The 15,127-nt window shown below is 37.0% G+C and overlaps 2 protein-coding genes and 1 non-coding gene across 3 annotated transcripts; 2 read left to right on the top strand and 1 right to left on the bottom strand.

Moving 5' to 3' along the window:
- Positions 1-959: 959 nt before the first annotated feature.
- Positions 960-9,105, bottom strand: LOC118045687 (THO complex subunit 4A). The gene is made up of 5 exons (XM_035054381.2): positions 8,763-9,105; positions 8,554-8,676; positions 8,333-8,401; positions 8,066-8,247; positions 960-1,665 (listed from the first exon to the last, which is right to left on the bottom strand). Exons 1-5 carry the CDS (start codon positions 8,928-8,930, stop codon positions 1,479-1,481), a joined length of 729 nt encoding a protein of 242 aa, XP_034910272.1. The 5' UTR covers positions 8,931-9,105; the 3' UTR covers positions 960-1,478.
- Positions 9,106-9,188: 83 nt separating this feature from the next.
- Positions 9,189-9,262, top strand: TRNAV-AAC (transfer RNA valine (anticodon AAC)). Its single transcript has one exon. It is a non-coding gene; the product is annotated as a tRNA-Val (tRNA).
- Positions 9,263-11,718: 2,456 nt separating this feature from the next.
- Positions 11,719-14,838, top strand: LOC118045682 (uncharacterized). The gene has a single exon (XM_035054374.2). It carries the CDS (start codon positions 11,827-11,829, stop codon positions 14,572-14,574), a length of 2,748 nt encoding a protein of 915 aa, XP_034910265.1. The 5' UTR covers positions 11,719-11,826; the 3' UTR covers positions 14,575-14,838.
- The last annotated feature ends 289 nt before the right edge of the window (positions 14,839-15,127 follow it).

Raw genomic sequence — 15,127 nt, 5'->3', positions numbered from 1 at the left:
TCGGTTGTGTTTGAATGGAATACTTCCCAGAAAAGAATTTGCACGCTATTTTCAAAGCGCCGGTCAGGGCTGCATTGAACTTAAAAGTTCGGTTGACTTTGAATCCGAAACAGACGTAACGGTGTTTGAATGGACATAGAACTGCGGTGGTGAGATCCGCGAGGGATATGGGAAGAAAAACTGTGGAAAGGCAGCCTGATTCCAGAAAAATTGGTGGAGAATGACCTGACGTTGACAAATTTCTGTTGAGGAACAGCGTGTGAACTTGACGGGGAGTGAGCTATAGCCTTTTTTTTTTTCCTTTTTTGAAGTGGACATGTAAAACACCTATAGCATGAAAGACAAGCTCCGGCACAAAAATCCAAAAACGGAGATAATAGAATTGACAAGAGGCTTCATTGCTGGATGCAACTTCAGGTTTCAAAATGCAATTCAAGAGCTGTTAGATTTACCCTCTGGTCCAAGATGATTTGCAGCAAACATAAAGGACTCTTAAGGGTGTGTACCAGCTGAGTTCAGAAGCAAGGGCAGGCTAGGTATCAGGAGATTCAGGGCATCCACGTAAAACTAGCTCTCACTCCCAGGCTTCTCCTACCTAATTCACTTGTACAAAGTAGCAGTCATAAGCTGCTGGAATGACCGCGGCCATAACTGATGTTAGCCGTAATACTCCAACGGAGCAATGGATGAACCAGAAAACAGCTTGAAACCTGCTACTAAGCAGAATCAAATAGCTTGTGCAGCCCAAAAGCAATGGCTAAGCAAAGCTCTCCCATGTCAGTGTAGTTTAACCAGAGCACCCACTGCCATTCAAACTGCAAATCATATTCCAACTTCTATAACCACCTATGTTTTCAACATCATCAGGTTGAATGAAGCAGAGATGCCAGTTCACACTACAATAAGCTACATCAGCAGGTCATGAAACAATCAAGGAACGGATATTTCACTGCACAGAATAGATGAACTTGAACAAGAACCTAGCCATTAAGAACATTAATAAGGGGCCTGCGCTAACAGTTAAAGACAATCCATTTCAATGGAAGAAATATGAAGAAATCTACCTCCATTCTTATCCCCCTGATTTTATGATGACGATGCAACCAGTAGACATTAGAGCATCGGGCAGTTCCTGTCAAAGTTCGGTTCTCCACTTCTTGCAGACAGCATTTTCTTTGTCTAAGAAAAAACAAGAAAATAGTTCTACTCCCTACCCCAACTTATAAAGTCACAAAGCTAACCAAACAAGAAGCAACGGTACATTACATACAGATAGCTCTCCATTAACCGAACATTACATGATAACAGCCCCAAAATTCCACGATAAAGATTACGATAGTTCTCTCTAAGAAGTATTTGTGAAATCACTAAGACGACTTGGCTGAGACATAGAAGATAGTTCCATTGATGCATGATCGAGCACACAAAAGCAATGAAAGAAAGATGTTGGACCAACCAACAAGACACCAGGAATGACTTCAATTTATCTGCATAGCTTCTGAATGATACTTCTCCAGATCTGCATCAAGATCTTCAGCAGATACCTTTTCACCACGGCCCCTTCCACGTCCGCGTCCCCTTCCAAATCCACGCCCGCCGCCGCCGCCAACGCCGCCAATACCACCGCCACGCAGTCTTCCCAGTGCACCACCCCTACCTCGTCCACTGCAGAATAACCACATGTGAACCCATGAATGAACAAGTAAGAACAATCACAATTCTTATACAGTTCTCTGAGCAAAGACACATACCGGTATGTATCAGTCTCGAATACAATAATAGTTCAATTAATAACAAGTTTAGGTCGTTTTTCCCTTTGTTAAAAAGAAATATATGATCGGATGATCAATGGAAATGTATTTCACTCACATATCAACACAGAATTAAGAATCTTACAATTCATTGTAGAAATCTCAAGAATCAACTATCAACTCTAAATCACACACAAAACTGGATGAATGGCTTGATGAGCCAGATATGATTACGAGTTTTGTAATTCAGGTACAACTTTGAATCACTGAAGTACATGACTCAACCAAATTAAAAGATAAAAATAAATAATTTCACAAAGAGGTGATTATTAGAGGATCTACATGATTTAGGGCATATTTTATTTTGTCCTACAAGTGTTTTGTGGTAGGTTAGAGTCGGGAAAATTGGAGATTTTAGGGTTTAGATCAAAGAAGAAAAGGATTTGAGATTTTAAAACTGAAATATGGATAAATGTGTGAGGCTGCTAGCATCACACAAGTAGGATTTCTAGGACTCGCGCCTACAGGGAAGAAAACCTAAGCATCACCCTAGAGATTACGGAATCACTCCTTAAATGATAACCAAACAGATGCACTTTCATTCATAATCTCTGCTACCAAATGACTACATGCATATTAATAAGCTTGAAATATTCCTATCTTACTTAGATTTTAACAGAAGACTAATGTGTGTTCTAACTAACTTCTGTCATTGTTAGTCCTAGGATAATGCTATGAATCATTCACAATTGATTTGTTTAAATCTTTCTTAGCTGTATATATCAATTGCAATCTCTAGAATCTGTAACAAACCTTCTTAACTTCTTCTGTATTTATACATTGATGAATTAATGAAAGAGGTGTGTGAAAATCATTCATCAATAATTATGTCATGGTATCAAAGCTAATCTAAGTGATAGCCAATTTTTCTCTTTCTTTCTTAGCTTTCTCTCACTCATGGCCATCAACTCTTCTCACACCATCATTCACAACAACAATGAAACTCATAATACCCTTATCACCATTAACACTACCATCCAGCAAATACATCTCCTGAAAATTGCAGTTTCATACCTCATTCATTAGGTATGACCTCCTAGGCTATATTGATGGATCAAAACCATGTCCACCCGCCAACCTCCCTCACAATAACACCACCATCCCTAATCCAGAACATATTCTCTGGATCAAACAAGACCAGCTCATTCTAACATCCATCATTGGCTCCCTCTCCCCGACCATTATTCCATTCATTGCTCAATCCAAAGCTTCACGTGAAGCATGGACTATCTTGGCCAACACTTACGCCAAGCCCTCTCGTTGACACATCAAACATATTAAAACTCAACTTTAGAACCTCACAAAAGGTTCTAAAAGCGTGTCTGAATTTTTACAAACCATAAAAGCATGATTTGATGAACTAGCTCTTCTTGGAGTCTCACTTGATACATAGGATCTCATAGAGGAAGTCCTAGATGGTCTTGGGGATAATTACAAGAAACTAGTTCGTGTCATTCAAGCCAGAGATTCCTCAATTAACTTTGAAGAACTTCATGAAAAATTGCTCTACTTTGAAGCCTCCTTACAAACAAGGAGGCCAAAACCATCTCCCTTCCCAGCTACTACAAGTCCCACCAGCCGAAACACAACATCGTGGCGACCTCACTCAGGCTCCAGCTCTCATAGTTCTTGGTGTCCATCCAACAATAATACCAATCAGTATTCCACACTATCAAATGGTGGACCATTTTCATCTCCTAGCAATCGTCCCTTTCATCCATACTAAGGATATTTCCAAATCTGCGGGCTACAAGGCCACACGGCCAAAAGGTGCCCCTCCTTTCGACTGGTTCCAATTAACTTGCCCAACAACTCCTCAACTTCATCCACTCATCCAACCTCACCATAACAACCACGTGCACATTATGTTGCTGGTTACTGAACCAACCTGGCTCTTAGACAGTGGAGCTTTGCACCATGTTACTTCTGACTTTAGCAATCCTTCCCTACATCCTCCATGCACTGGCTCAAATGACATTATAATTAGAGATGGCTCAGGTATCCCAATTACCCACACTAGTTCTACTCTCTCCCAAAACACTTACACAACTCCTTTCAATTAAACAATGTTCTTTGTATTCATGCAATGAAAAAATCTCATTTCCATTTCTCAATTTTTTCGTACAAACAATGTTTCCATTGAATTCTTATCATCATTTTTTATTGTGAAGGATCTTCGCACGAGGGCCGCACTAAAGATGGTGTGTATGAGTGGCTAGTCTCTTCCCCAATTCTTGCATTTTCTAGCATACAGACTTCCTCCTCTACATGGCAACATAGACTCGAACATCTAGCTCTTTCAATTTTAAAACTTAATATTTCCAATAATAAACTAGGCTCTTCCTCCTCTCTTTTTTCCTCTAATTCTTTTTGTAATTCTTGTCTATGTAATAAAAGCCATAAAATGTCATTCTCCAAATCCTCAATCCTCTCATCTAATCCTTTTAAGACTATTTTTTCTGATGTTTGGACCTCACCAATAATCTCTACTAATGGGTTTAAATACTATGTCATCAGTAGCTTAAATACTATGTCATCTTTCTTGCTCACTTCACCAAATATGTATGGTTTTACCCTCTAAAACAAAAATCAGATGTCAAACCTATTTTTATTTGATTTAAAACCATTGTTGAAAAGTACTTCAACAAAACCATCAAGACTTTATATTCTGATAATGGTGGTGAATACATCTGAACACAATGGTTTTTCTAAAAGGCATCGTCTTCATATTGTGGAAACTAGTTTAGCCTTATTCATACCTCTCTTCCTCTAACTTAGTGGTCATATGCATTTGCCACATCTATTTATTTAATCAATTGAATGCCTACTCCAACCTTCCATCTCTCCTCCCCATATGAAACAATTTTCGGAACAGCTCCCAATTACTCCAAATTACAAATCTTTGGCTGTCTTTGTTACCCCTGGCTTCCTCCTTATACCAATCATAAACTAGATTCATGTTCCAAACCATGTGTGTTCATTGGCTATTCCTCTACTCAAAGTGCATATTATTGTCTTGATCCCTCCACTTCTAAAATATGTCTCTAAGCATGTTAAGTTTGTTGAGTCCTCGTTTCCATTCATCCATCTCTCCCCCACATCACCTCATCCTCAACCTAACTATGTTGCCACTTGGTTCCCAAAACCCCTTACAGTATCCTCCACAACTCTGTTCATGCCACTCCATCATGCTCCTCAACAACTCTCTTGTGAAGCTCCAGTGATATCCTTCATGCCTATCACCTCCGACACCATAAACTCACTTGACATTGTACCTCCTATATCTTCAACCCCCACCCCCACCCCAAAAAAAAAAAAAAACTTCCAACTTGCACCCACCTGAAACTCACACTCAAACCACTCACAACATGACCACTAGACCAAGAACATCTACAAACCTCTACAAAAGATGAACCTTCACAATCAACTCTCCAAAGCCCATGACCTTGAACCCAACACGGTGACCCAAGCTCCAAAAAATCCTAAATGGTGTCGGGCAATGTCTAACGAGTATGATGCTTTGGTTCAGAATGGCACATGGCACTTAGTTCCCCCAAAAACACCAAATTCTAGCTGGTTGTGAGTGGATTTTTCGAACTAAATGTAACTTTGATGGTACTATTGACAGGTTCAAAGCTCACCCTGTAGCCAAAGGCTTTCACCAACATCCTAGAATTGATTTTCATGGCACATTCCACCTTGTGGTCAAACCAACATCCATTTGTGTTGTACTCAATATTGCTATCAGCCGTGGCTGGTGTTTAAGACAGCTTGATGTCAACAATGCTTTCCTTTAAGGCAACCTTTTTGAAACTATATACATGTCTCAACCACTAGGATTTATTGATAAAGACCACTCTAACACATGTATGCAAACTCTGGAAAGCAATTTATGGCCTAGAACAGGCACCTCGAGCTTGGTATCAAAGACTGCGCCATTTTCTTCTTGCTTCAGGATTTACAATTTCACATGTTGATTCTTCTCTATTTGTCTACAATGTTGTTGGTCATATCATATATCTTCTTGTGGATGTCAATGACATTGTCCTTACGAATAACACTACTGCCATTGTCAATCAATTTGTCACAACTCTAGCTCATCGTTTTTCCCTCAAGGATCTTGGCCTCTTAACTTATTTTTTAGGTGTCAAGGTTGTCTCCAACAAAAATGGTGTTACTTTCTCAAATGCGATATATTAAGGACCTTTTAACTCATACTCATATGTCTAATGCCAAGTCTATGCTCACTCCAATCCCAACAAGTCACCCTCTCATGTTAATTCAAGCACTCCTTTGTGTGATCCATCCAAGTATCATCAAGTGGTAGGCAGCCTTCAGTATCTACTCATCATTAGGCCAGATAATGCCTTTGTTGTCAACAAACTCTCCCAGTATATGCATTGCCCAACAACTGAGCATTGATCCTTTGTGAAACAACTCTTATGCTATTTGTGTGGTACTATTGATGATGGTTTACAACTTTATCATAACTCATCCATTAGTTTACATGTTTTTTTTACTCCTCTCTCAGTTTGCACGCCTTCTCTGATGTTGATTGGGCTGGCAACAAAAACATGCTTTGCTCCACAAGGGCCTATGTTGTTTATCTTGGCAAAATTCTTATTTCCTGGAGCTTTAAAAAGCAACGGACTATGGCCAGATCATCCACAGAGGCAGAATATTACTTTGTTGCCAATATTGTTGTTGAACTAAATTGGCTTTGTTCACTTTTAACTAATCTTGGTATTAAGCTTCCCTATTGTCCAGTCATTTATTGTGAAAATGTTGGGGTTACCCAACTTTGTTCCAACCCTGTTTTTCACTCAAGAATGAAGCATGTTGCTATTCATTTCCATTTTATTCGCGATCAAGTGCAAAGTGGTGTTCTCCGTGTTGCTCATGATTACTCTGAAGATCAACATGTTGATACTCTTACCAAGCCTCTTCCTAGACAACGATTCATTCATCTCAAATCCAAGATTGGAGTTCTCACCCGTACTCCATCTTGCGGGGGCATAACAGAAGACTAATGTGTGTTCTAACTAACTTATGTTATTGTTAGTCCTAGGATAATGCTATGACTTATTCAAAATTGATTTGTTTAAATCTTTCTTAGTTGTATATATCAATTGCAATCTCTAGAATCTGTAACAAACCTTCTTAACTTCTTTTGTATTTATATGTTGATGAATTAATGAAAGAGGTGTGTGAAAATCATTCATAAATAATTCTGTCAAATTTGGACTCGAAAATAAGAGACATAAATGTTCCAATTTCAGCAAGGAAAGAGAAAAGGGAAAAATAAATAAACCTTAGCAGATACTTTATATTTCTCAAACATAATCCTCATTTGCAAGAAATTTAATGAAACTATAAATTTCCCTTGCTTAAATATTCCCCTCCAAAGTCACTGTTAAATAATGAGGTTGCAAGGTTGTGCTTGTCACAAATCCATTTTCATGTTTTAACTCCACAATGTAGTGGGTGACAACAACATGCAAACTTGATTTTTGGATAAGTTTTTTGAGTGAAATCAATTAGAAATTAAATCTTAAAAAGAAACATAAAAGAGAGCTCCGAGGTTTTATTTTAAATTGAAAAATTGAATTCAATGAAGGCATGAAATGATAGACTCAATGCAAAGAGAGAGTTGACACCATTATGATATTTTGACATGCCTGACAATACCCATGACCTCAAAGTGAGAAAAAGCATCTACCATACACAAATGCCAGTCAGACTAACTTTTAAGTTCTAACAAACAAATGCACAAAAATCCCACTACTACCAAAAGCATGCACACCAACACAATATATCAAGATCATATGTTTAAAGGGCAAAGAGCCTTTAACGTGAGAAATATATATATATAAGTAAATACTTAATTGACCAGCAGATAATCATACTATATAAAATTCTGAAACAATGCATATAATGTACTGTGATTGGCCAGCAAATCTCAAAATTAGACCACATTTTCCTATAACAAGAGAAATAAATGTCGAACAAAATTTCTAAAAGCAATGAGGCATAATTGCACAACACTAGCAACCAATGACAATATCAAAATCACAAGTTTCCAGCATTTTTTCAGAAGATAACATATTCACCGAGATCATAGTAACAATGAACAACACAGTTGACAACAGGCTACCAAGAAAAAGAAAATCTCAGAATTTTGCTCTTTTACAAACCATAATTAGGAATTTAGAGTGGACAAGTAACAAAGACCAGAGTAGGAGGTGAGATATTACCGTCCAGAAACTCCATTAGAATTTCCAAAAGCAGCATTAGCAGCCGGAAGCGCAGGAGGAGCAACAAAATTTGTTCCCACAATCTCTATCTTCATCGGTTTCCCATCAAGCTGAACATTGTTGTATCTCTTAACAGCAGCGACAGCTTCAGATTGTCGTGCGAAGACAACTTCTGCCGTTCCCTAAAAAAAAGAGGTTTCTAAACCAAAACAGGACACAAAGAATCCATCAAGAGTACGTAGGTTATGCCAAGCTTGAGATATATACCTTCGATCTGCCACTCCGATCGTAATGGATCGAATACCTCTTCAGTTCACCCACTTCCAAAAACAATTCCTGTACATAGTTTACTATCTATCATTACTAAACAATACACTAAATTTAAACATGATTAACCTTCAATTTACTTACATAATTATAGTAATTAGAGGGAAATTTGAAATTGATAGAACAATCCAGATCCATAACGCAGAAAAAATGAAAATTACCTTGATGTCCTCGTTAGAGACTCCATAATCTAAATTGGAAATATAGAGCTTTGCTCCTTCTAAAGAGGAGGTCCGACCTGATTGATCCCTGAACATGTCGTGTTGCCACGTGCTTTCCGGAGCCTGAGAACAACACAGAAAAAAATTATTAAAAAAACAAAATATCGAAACTCATTCTAGCTGATTTTCAAGAGAGAAAGTGTGTGTACCTTAGCGGCGGTATAAGGAGCTGAACGATTGGCGGCGCGGTTAGGGAAGCGACGAGCAGGACCTGCTCCGGAAGGGTGGCCTCGACCACGGCCCCGGAAGTTAGCGGATCCGGGCTTTTTGCTATTTTTGATGATATCGTCGAGGGACATATCCAAAGCGCTTGACATGTTGCTTTTTTCTTTGTTTTAACTTAGAATAAGAAAAATAAGACGAAGAAAGCAAGAGAGGAAGAACTTGATATACTAGGAGGAGGAGGAGGGCAGGTTTCCTCGAAGGAAGAGAGCCGTGATTCAGAGATGCTCAAGGTGTATTAACTCTAAAGCGGTGGAGGAGATAGCTACTTCCTTTACGCCCTTTTTATATCTCAAACTAGTGATATTTTATTTATATTATTTATATCATAATTTATCATAAACGAACAAGAAGGTGTCGTGGTGTAGTTGGTTATCACGTCAGTCTAACACACTGAAGGTCTCCGGTTCGAGTCCGGGCGACGCCATTTCTTTCTTTTTTGGCTCTTTGCTGTTGCTTCATTACACGTCTTGAAATTCTTTTTGTGTTTTTTTATTTTTCAAGTAGTTGGTCATGGATCGAATATTGAACTTGTTTGAAACAAAAAATTGGAATAAGGGGACTAAAGTGTTCTTTAAAAAAATAGATAGAAAGAGAAAAAAAATGAATTTGAGGAACTGTTTGCAAAAACAATAATAATTCTAGGAATCATGTTGACTTTTTTCTTTAAAAAACGTGTATTAACAAAAATTAAAAGAGATTTTTCTTGCAGCGTGCTTCATTGAATAAAATACGATTTATTGCAATACTTTTTGGTATTCTTTTTTTTTTGTTTTGAAGTTTTTTTTATGATTTATCGTGATTTATTTTTTACGTGGTTATCTTAATTTTTTTTATTTTGTCATGATTTTAATAATTGACTCGAGTTTTTTTTATATATATAATTAATTTTTTTTTTCAATTTCATCCTTCAACATCTTAAACATTGGGTTAATTATGAATAAGGTTGTATTATTTGTTTCGGTTTGTTTTTTATAAGGTTATTCTAGTATCATAACCTGAATTCACGAATTTTGTGAGTTAACCCTGGATAGACTCAAGACATTTTATTGTTTTCCTTTTGAGATTGAATTTGTTTCAAATTTTATAATTCAATAATAGGTTTATTGGAAATTTAGCTTTATAATTTGTTTTATTTACTTTTTATGACGATATCCCGGTCTCATGATTCAAGTCATGGGCTTGATATATTAGCTTGAGTTGACTTTGGTTTTTTTTTTTTATGTACCTTTTATGAGACTATTACGATCCTATAACTCGGGTCACGGATTTGAGTTGAATTAAGTTGTTTTTTAGTGTTTTTTTTAATTGATTTTTTTTTATTTTATTATTTAACATTATGTTGATTAAGAATTAGACTTTATGTTTTTTTTTATTTACTTTCTATATAGTTATTTTGGTTTCATGACTTGGATTATGAATTTTGCAAGTTAACTTATACTGACTTGAATCAATTTTTTGTCTCTTTTTAATTATTATTTTTTAAATTTCATCATTTTTAATGTTAGATTGATTGAAAATTGAATTTTATAATTTATTTTGATTTGTTTTGTATAGGGTTATCATGATTTTATAATCCGGATTATAGATTCAGAAAGTTAACATTAGTTGACCCAGCTCAATCCAATTTATTATCCTCACAACAGTATATATATATATATTAAATAAAAAAATTATTATCTTGAATTTTTTCAAGTCAAACCATGTTTTTACTAGTTATATAGATTTTTCCTGAACCTGTTAAGTATACCAGATTATATAAGTAAATTTTCACAAGATTTTTTTATTGGAAAAAATATTAGCTACATCTAAATATTTTTTATATATTAAAATATTTTTAATCCATCTTGCAATGTGACGAAGACCGGCTATCAAATGGTACTAAAATAAGAATTTGTCATATCATTTTTTAGAGGTATTAAATGGAAAATTAAGCAGTGTATGTTTCGGGAATGAGTGTAAAAGGGTAATTCATTGACCTATAAAAGGGTAATTAATTGTTTAGGCTCATATGCTGGGGATGGATCTAGATCAACCCAATATTTGACTTGAAAGTTAAAAACGAAGCAACACTCTTTTATTTAAAAAAAAAATCCACTCATCCAACTTGAAGCAAACACGTTGCAAGGACAACCAACTAGCTTGAAAGCAGGCTTGTCCCTCGAGTCAATGAGTCACTGATTTGTTGGACCAAATCTTATAAACATGCTTAAAATAATATTCTTTTAGGTTTTTTTTTCTTTTATTTTATTAAAAACAAACAAAAAATATGTTTTGCATGGGATATTTGGTGTATGAAATTTTAAATGTTTTGTTGAAATATAAGATTCATGTTTGATTGAAATTAAATAAAAAATGCTTAGCATGTTTTCCTTGAGTTTGAAGTATCATTGACAATTAAAAAAGAAATTACACGAGCAAGTTTAAAGTTTTATTCTTGAAAATTAAACATCTAACTTGACCTCAAGGTTGTCTTATTTTTTAACATCAACACATATACTACTTGGGTTCAAAACTAAAAGATGATGATGAATTAAACATTAAATGTGAATTCCCAATTTTTATAATAATCTAATGATTTTGAGTGTTTGAAATTTCTTTTTTACTGCAAAAATACTCTGGCATCTCGAATATTTTCTCCAAATAATCATGGATTCGGATGGCATCGAGACCGCGGTCCTTAAAAAGCTGATGTTGACCATGGAAGAGGGGTAGATTAATAGATAGTGTGGGCTCAGGGCTGGGGTGTTTGGAGATTGGACTGGGCGTAGGGTGATGTCTTGGATGAAGCCCATAAGCAAAGTGACCCGACCCATCCCCTAAGATTGGCTCCATTGAGCCCAAAATTACTCTCACTGTTTCACGCCATCTATTTGCTCTCCTTTACATTTCCACATCGCTACATGACTCACCGAGCTGAACTCCATTTTTTGTTGGAAAAGTGGAAGAAAGCTCTCTCGTCTATCTTGTATATTCAATTCCTTAAAAAGAATGAAATTCCACCGCTGGCACCCTCATAGATTGGTCTTAAACCCCATCCCCATCTTCCAAACAAAGCCCAAACACTTGTACTGCACCTCTGCTATTCAAGACAATGACGTCAAGGACTCGCAATTCATAGCGACCCTCAGGAACATCGTTCGAGGAAAGGAAAGCTGGAAAATCGCTTTTAACGATCCGTTCATTTCAACTAAATTAAAGCCTCACCATGTTGAGAAGGTCTTGTTGCTTACTCTTGATGATACCAGATTAGCTTTGAGGTTTTTTAACTTCTTGGGTTTGCACAAAAACTTTAACCACTCTACCATGTCCTTCTGTATTCTAATTCATGCCCTTGTTAATGCTAATTTATTCTGGCCTGCTTCTTCGCTTTTGCAAACGCTGCTACTTCGTGGGGGGTTGGATCCAAGAGAGGTTTTCGAGGCTCTCTTGGACTGTTTCAAGAAATGTGACTTCATTTCTAGTTTGGGTTTTGATTTGTTGATTCAGAGTTATGTGCATGAGAAGAGAATGTTTGATAGTGTTTTGATATTCAGGTTGATGAGGCAGTGTGAATTGATGCCTCAAGTTAGGACCTTGGGTGAAATTTTAAATGGGCTTGTCAAGATCAGGCGAGTCGATATGGTTTTAGTGTTGCTTGGTGAGATTGTGAGTATGGGTATTAGGCCTGACATTTATATTTATGTGGCAGTAATTCGAAGTTTCTGTGAGTTGAAGAATTTTGCCAAGGCCAAGGAAATGATTCAGCGAATGGAGTCTAGCGATTTGAATGTAGTGGTGTATAATGTGTTAATTCATGGGCTATGCAAGAACAAGAGAGTTTGGGAGGCTGTTGAGATCAAGAATGGTCTTATTCAAAAGGGATTGACAGCTAGCGAGGTTACTTATTGTACATTAGTTCTTGGATTATGTAAAGTGCAAGAGTTTGAGGTTGGTGCAGGGGTAATGGATGAAATGATTGAGTTGGGGTTTGTTCCAACAGAAGCAGCTTTGTCAAGTCTTGTTGAAGGGTTGAGGAGGAAGGGGAAGGTAGTCGATGCTTTAGATTTGGTTAACAGGGTGCAGAAAGTTGGGGTGATGCCTAGTTTGTTTGTCTACAATGCATTAATCAATTCTTTATGTAAAGATGGTAAATTTGATGAAGCAGAGTTGCTATTCAAGGAAATGGGAGAGAAGGGCCTATGTGCAAATGATGTCACTTATTCTATTTTGATTGATTCATTTTGTAGAAGGGGAAAACTGGATACTGCAATTCATTTTCTTGGTAAAATGATCATGGCAGGGATAAAAATGACAGTCTATCCCTACAATTCCTTGATAAATGGTCACTGCAAGGTGGGGAATTTGAGTGCAGCGGTGTCTTTTTTTGATGAGATGATTGATAAAGGATTGAAACCTACTGTGGTATCCTACACATCATTAATAAGTGGATACTGCAACAAAGGCAAGTTGCATGAGGCTTTCAGGCTGTATCATGAGATGACTGGGAAGGGCATTGCACCAAACACGTACACATTTACCACACTAATATCTGCTCTTTTTCGAGCAAATAGGATGACTGATGCTATTAGATTGTTTGACGAAATGTTAGAGCAGAACATCATGCCAAATGAGGTGACTTATAATGTTATGATAGAAGGACACTGTAAGGAAGGAAACACGGTAAAAGCCTTTGAATTGCTCAATCAAATGGTACAAAAGGGTCTTGTTCCAGATACATATACTTATAGGCCTCTAATAAGCAGTCTTTGTTCTACTGGTAGAGTATGTGAGGCAAAAAAGTTTATTGATGATCTTCACAGAGAGCATTTTAAGTTAAATGAGATGTGTTACAGCGCTCTTCTACATGGTTACTGCAAAGAAGGCAGATTGAGAGATGCATTGGGTGTTTGTCGCGAGATGGTTAAGAGAGGAGTAGACATGGATCTTGTGTGTTATTCTGTACTCATAGATGGAACTATAAAAGAACAAGATACAAGTGCAGTATTTGGTCTTTTGAAGAATATGCATGACCAGAGATTGAGGCCTGATAAAGTAATATACACAAGCATGATTGATGGGTACAGCAAAGCCGGGAGTGTTAAGAAGGCGTTTGGAATTTGGGATATAATGATTGATGAAGGATGTACTCCAAATATTGTGACATACACTACCCTGATAAATGAATTATGCAAAGCAGGACTCATGGATAAGGCTGAGCTTCTTTGGAAGGAAATGCTAGTTAGCAATTCAACTCCAAATCACATTACTTATTGTTGTTTCCTTGATCACCTCGCCAGGGAAGGGAGCATGGAGAAAGCTGTTCAGCTGCATAATGATATGCTTAAAGGGCTTTTAGCAAACACTGTTTCCTATAATATACTTGTCCGTGGCTTTTGCAAATTGGGCAGGGTTGAGGAGGCAACCAAGCTCCTGGATGAAATGATAGACAACGCTATTTTTCCAGATTGCATTACTTATTCTACAATTATATATCAGTGCTGTAGAGGGGGTAATTTAGATGGAGCTATTGAATTGTGGGACACGATGCTAAATAAGGGTCTGAAGCCTGATACACTAGCGTACAACTTTTTGATATATGGTTGCTGCATTGCAGGAGAACTGGGAAAGGCTTTTGAGTTGCGAGATGACATGATAAGAAGGGGCCTGAAGCCAAATCAGGCTACACACAATGCTCTTAGTCATGGAGCTTCAAGGAAGTTTTCTATTTCTACCCACCCAGTTATGCCTGCAAATTAGCGGAACGGTGTATTGTTTAGTGAAAACCTGGCAGAGATCCTATGCGAGTGAGATGGTCTTCATGGTCTTCAAGATGGGACGTTGTTCCTGGAGCTTAGGCGCTAATTATTATATTGCCAAAAAGTTAAAGACATTTTTTCATGTAGTTTGTATTATAGGATAACCGGTATGAAGCTGAAAGAAGCTTTGCCATTTTATTCATCAGAATAGGCCTGTCATAACTTGCAATGATTCTTTGTGGAAGCTGTAATTTTCATACAATAACTTAGCTCCACTCATTTCTATGTATTTGCGATCAATTTATCTGCCACTTTGAATAACTTCTTCTTTAAACTTCTCGCAGCATTTGTGTTACAGGGAATTGATATTCAGAGCTGAGAAATGGGTTGGCAACATCTTGAAAGATTTTTAGAAGCCTAATTTTCCATTTTTAAACGACCGTTTCTCATGGCAAATTGGTCAATAAGTTTTGATCGATCACATTGATTTCTAAAGTGCAACTTTTCATTTGTTGTTGTGTAAAACGAAGGCATAGAAAATTGAAATTTTGGGA

Source organism: Populus alba, chromosome 1, assembly GCF_005239225.2.
Source record: "Populus alba chromosome 1, ASM523922v2, whole genome shotgun sequence".
Taxonomy (NCBI): domain Eukaryota; kingdom Viridiplantae; phylum Streptophyta; class Magnoliopsida; order Malpighiales; family Salicaceae; genus Populus; species Populus alba.
Note: the sequence above shows the minus strand (reverse complement) of the source record. Positions and strands in the feature narration are given on the sequence as shown.

What these genes read in the sequence shown, in the direction of transcription:
- LOC118045687 (XM_035054381.2), bottom strand. Translation starts at nt 8,930, where the DNA reads ATGTCAAGCGCTTTGGATATGTCCCTCGACGATATCATCAAAAATAGC. An exon ending in CTCCTTATACCGCCGCTAAG is followed by an intron (nt 8,677 to 8,762) that starts GTACACACACTT and finishes TGTTGTTCTCAG; the next exon opens with GCTCCGGAAAGCACGTGGCA. An exon ending in TCTAATGGAGTTTCTGGACG is followed by an intron (nt 1,666 to 8,065) that starts GTAATATCTCAC and finishes GTTATTCTGCAG; the next exon opens with TGGACGAGGTAGGGGTGGTG.
- LOC118045682 (XM_035054374.2), top strand. Translation starts at nt 11,827, where the DNA reads ATGAAATTCCACCGCTGGCACCCTCATAGATTGGTCTTAAACCCCATC.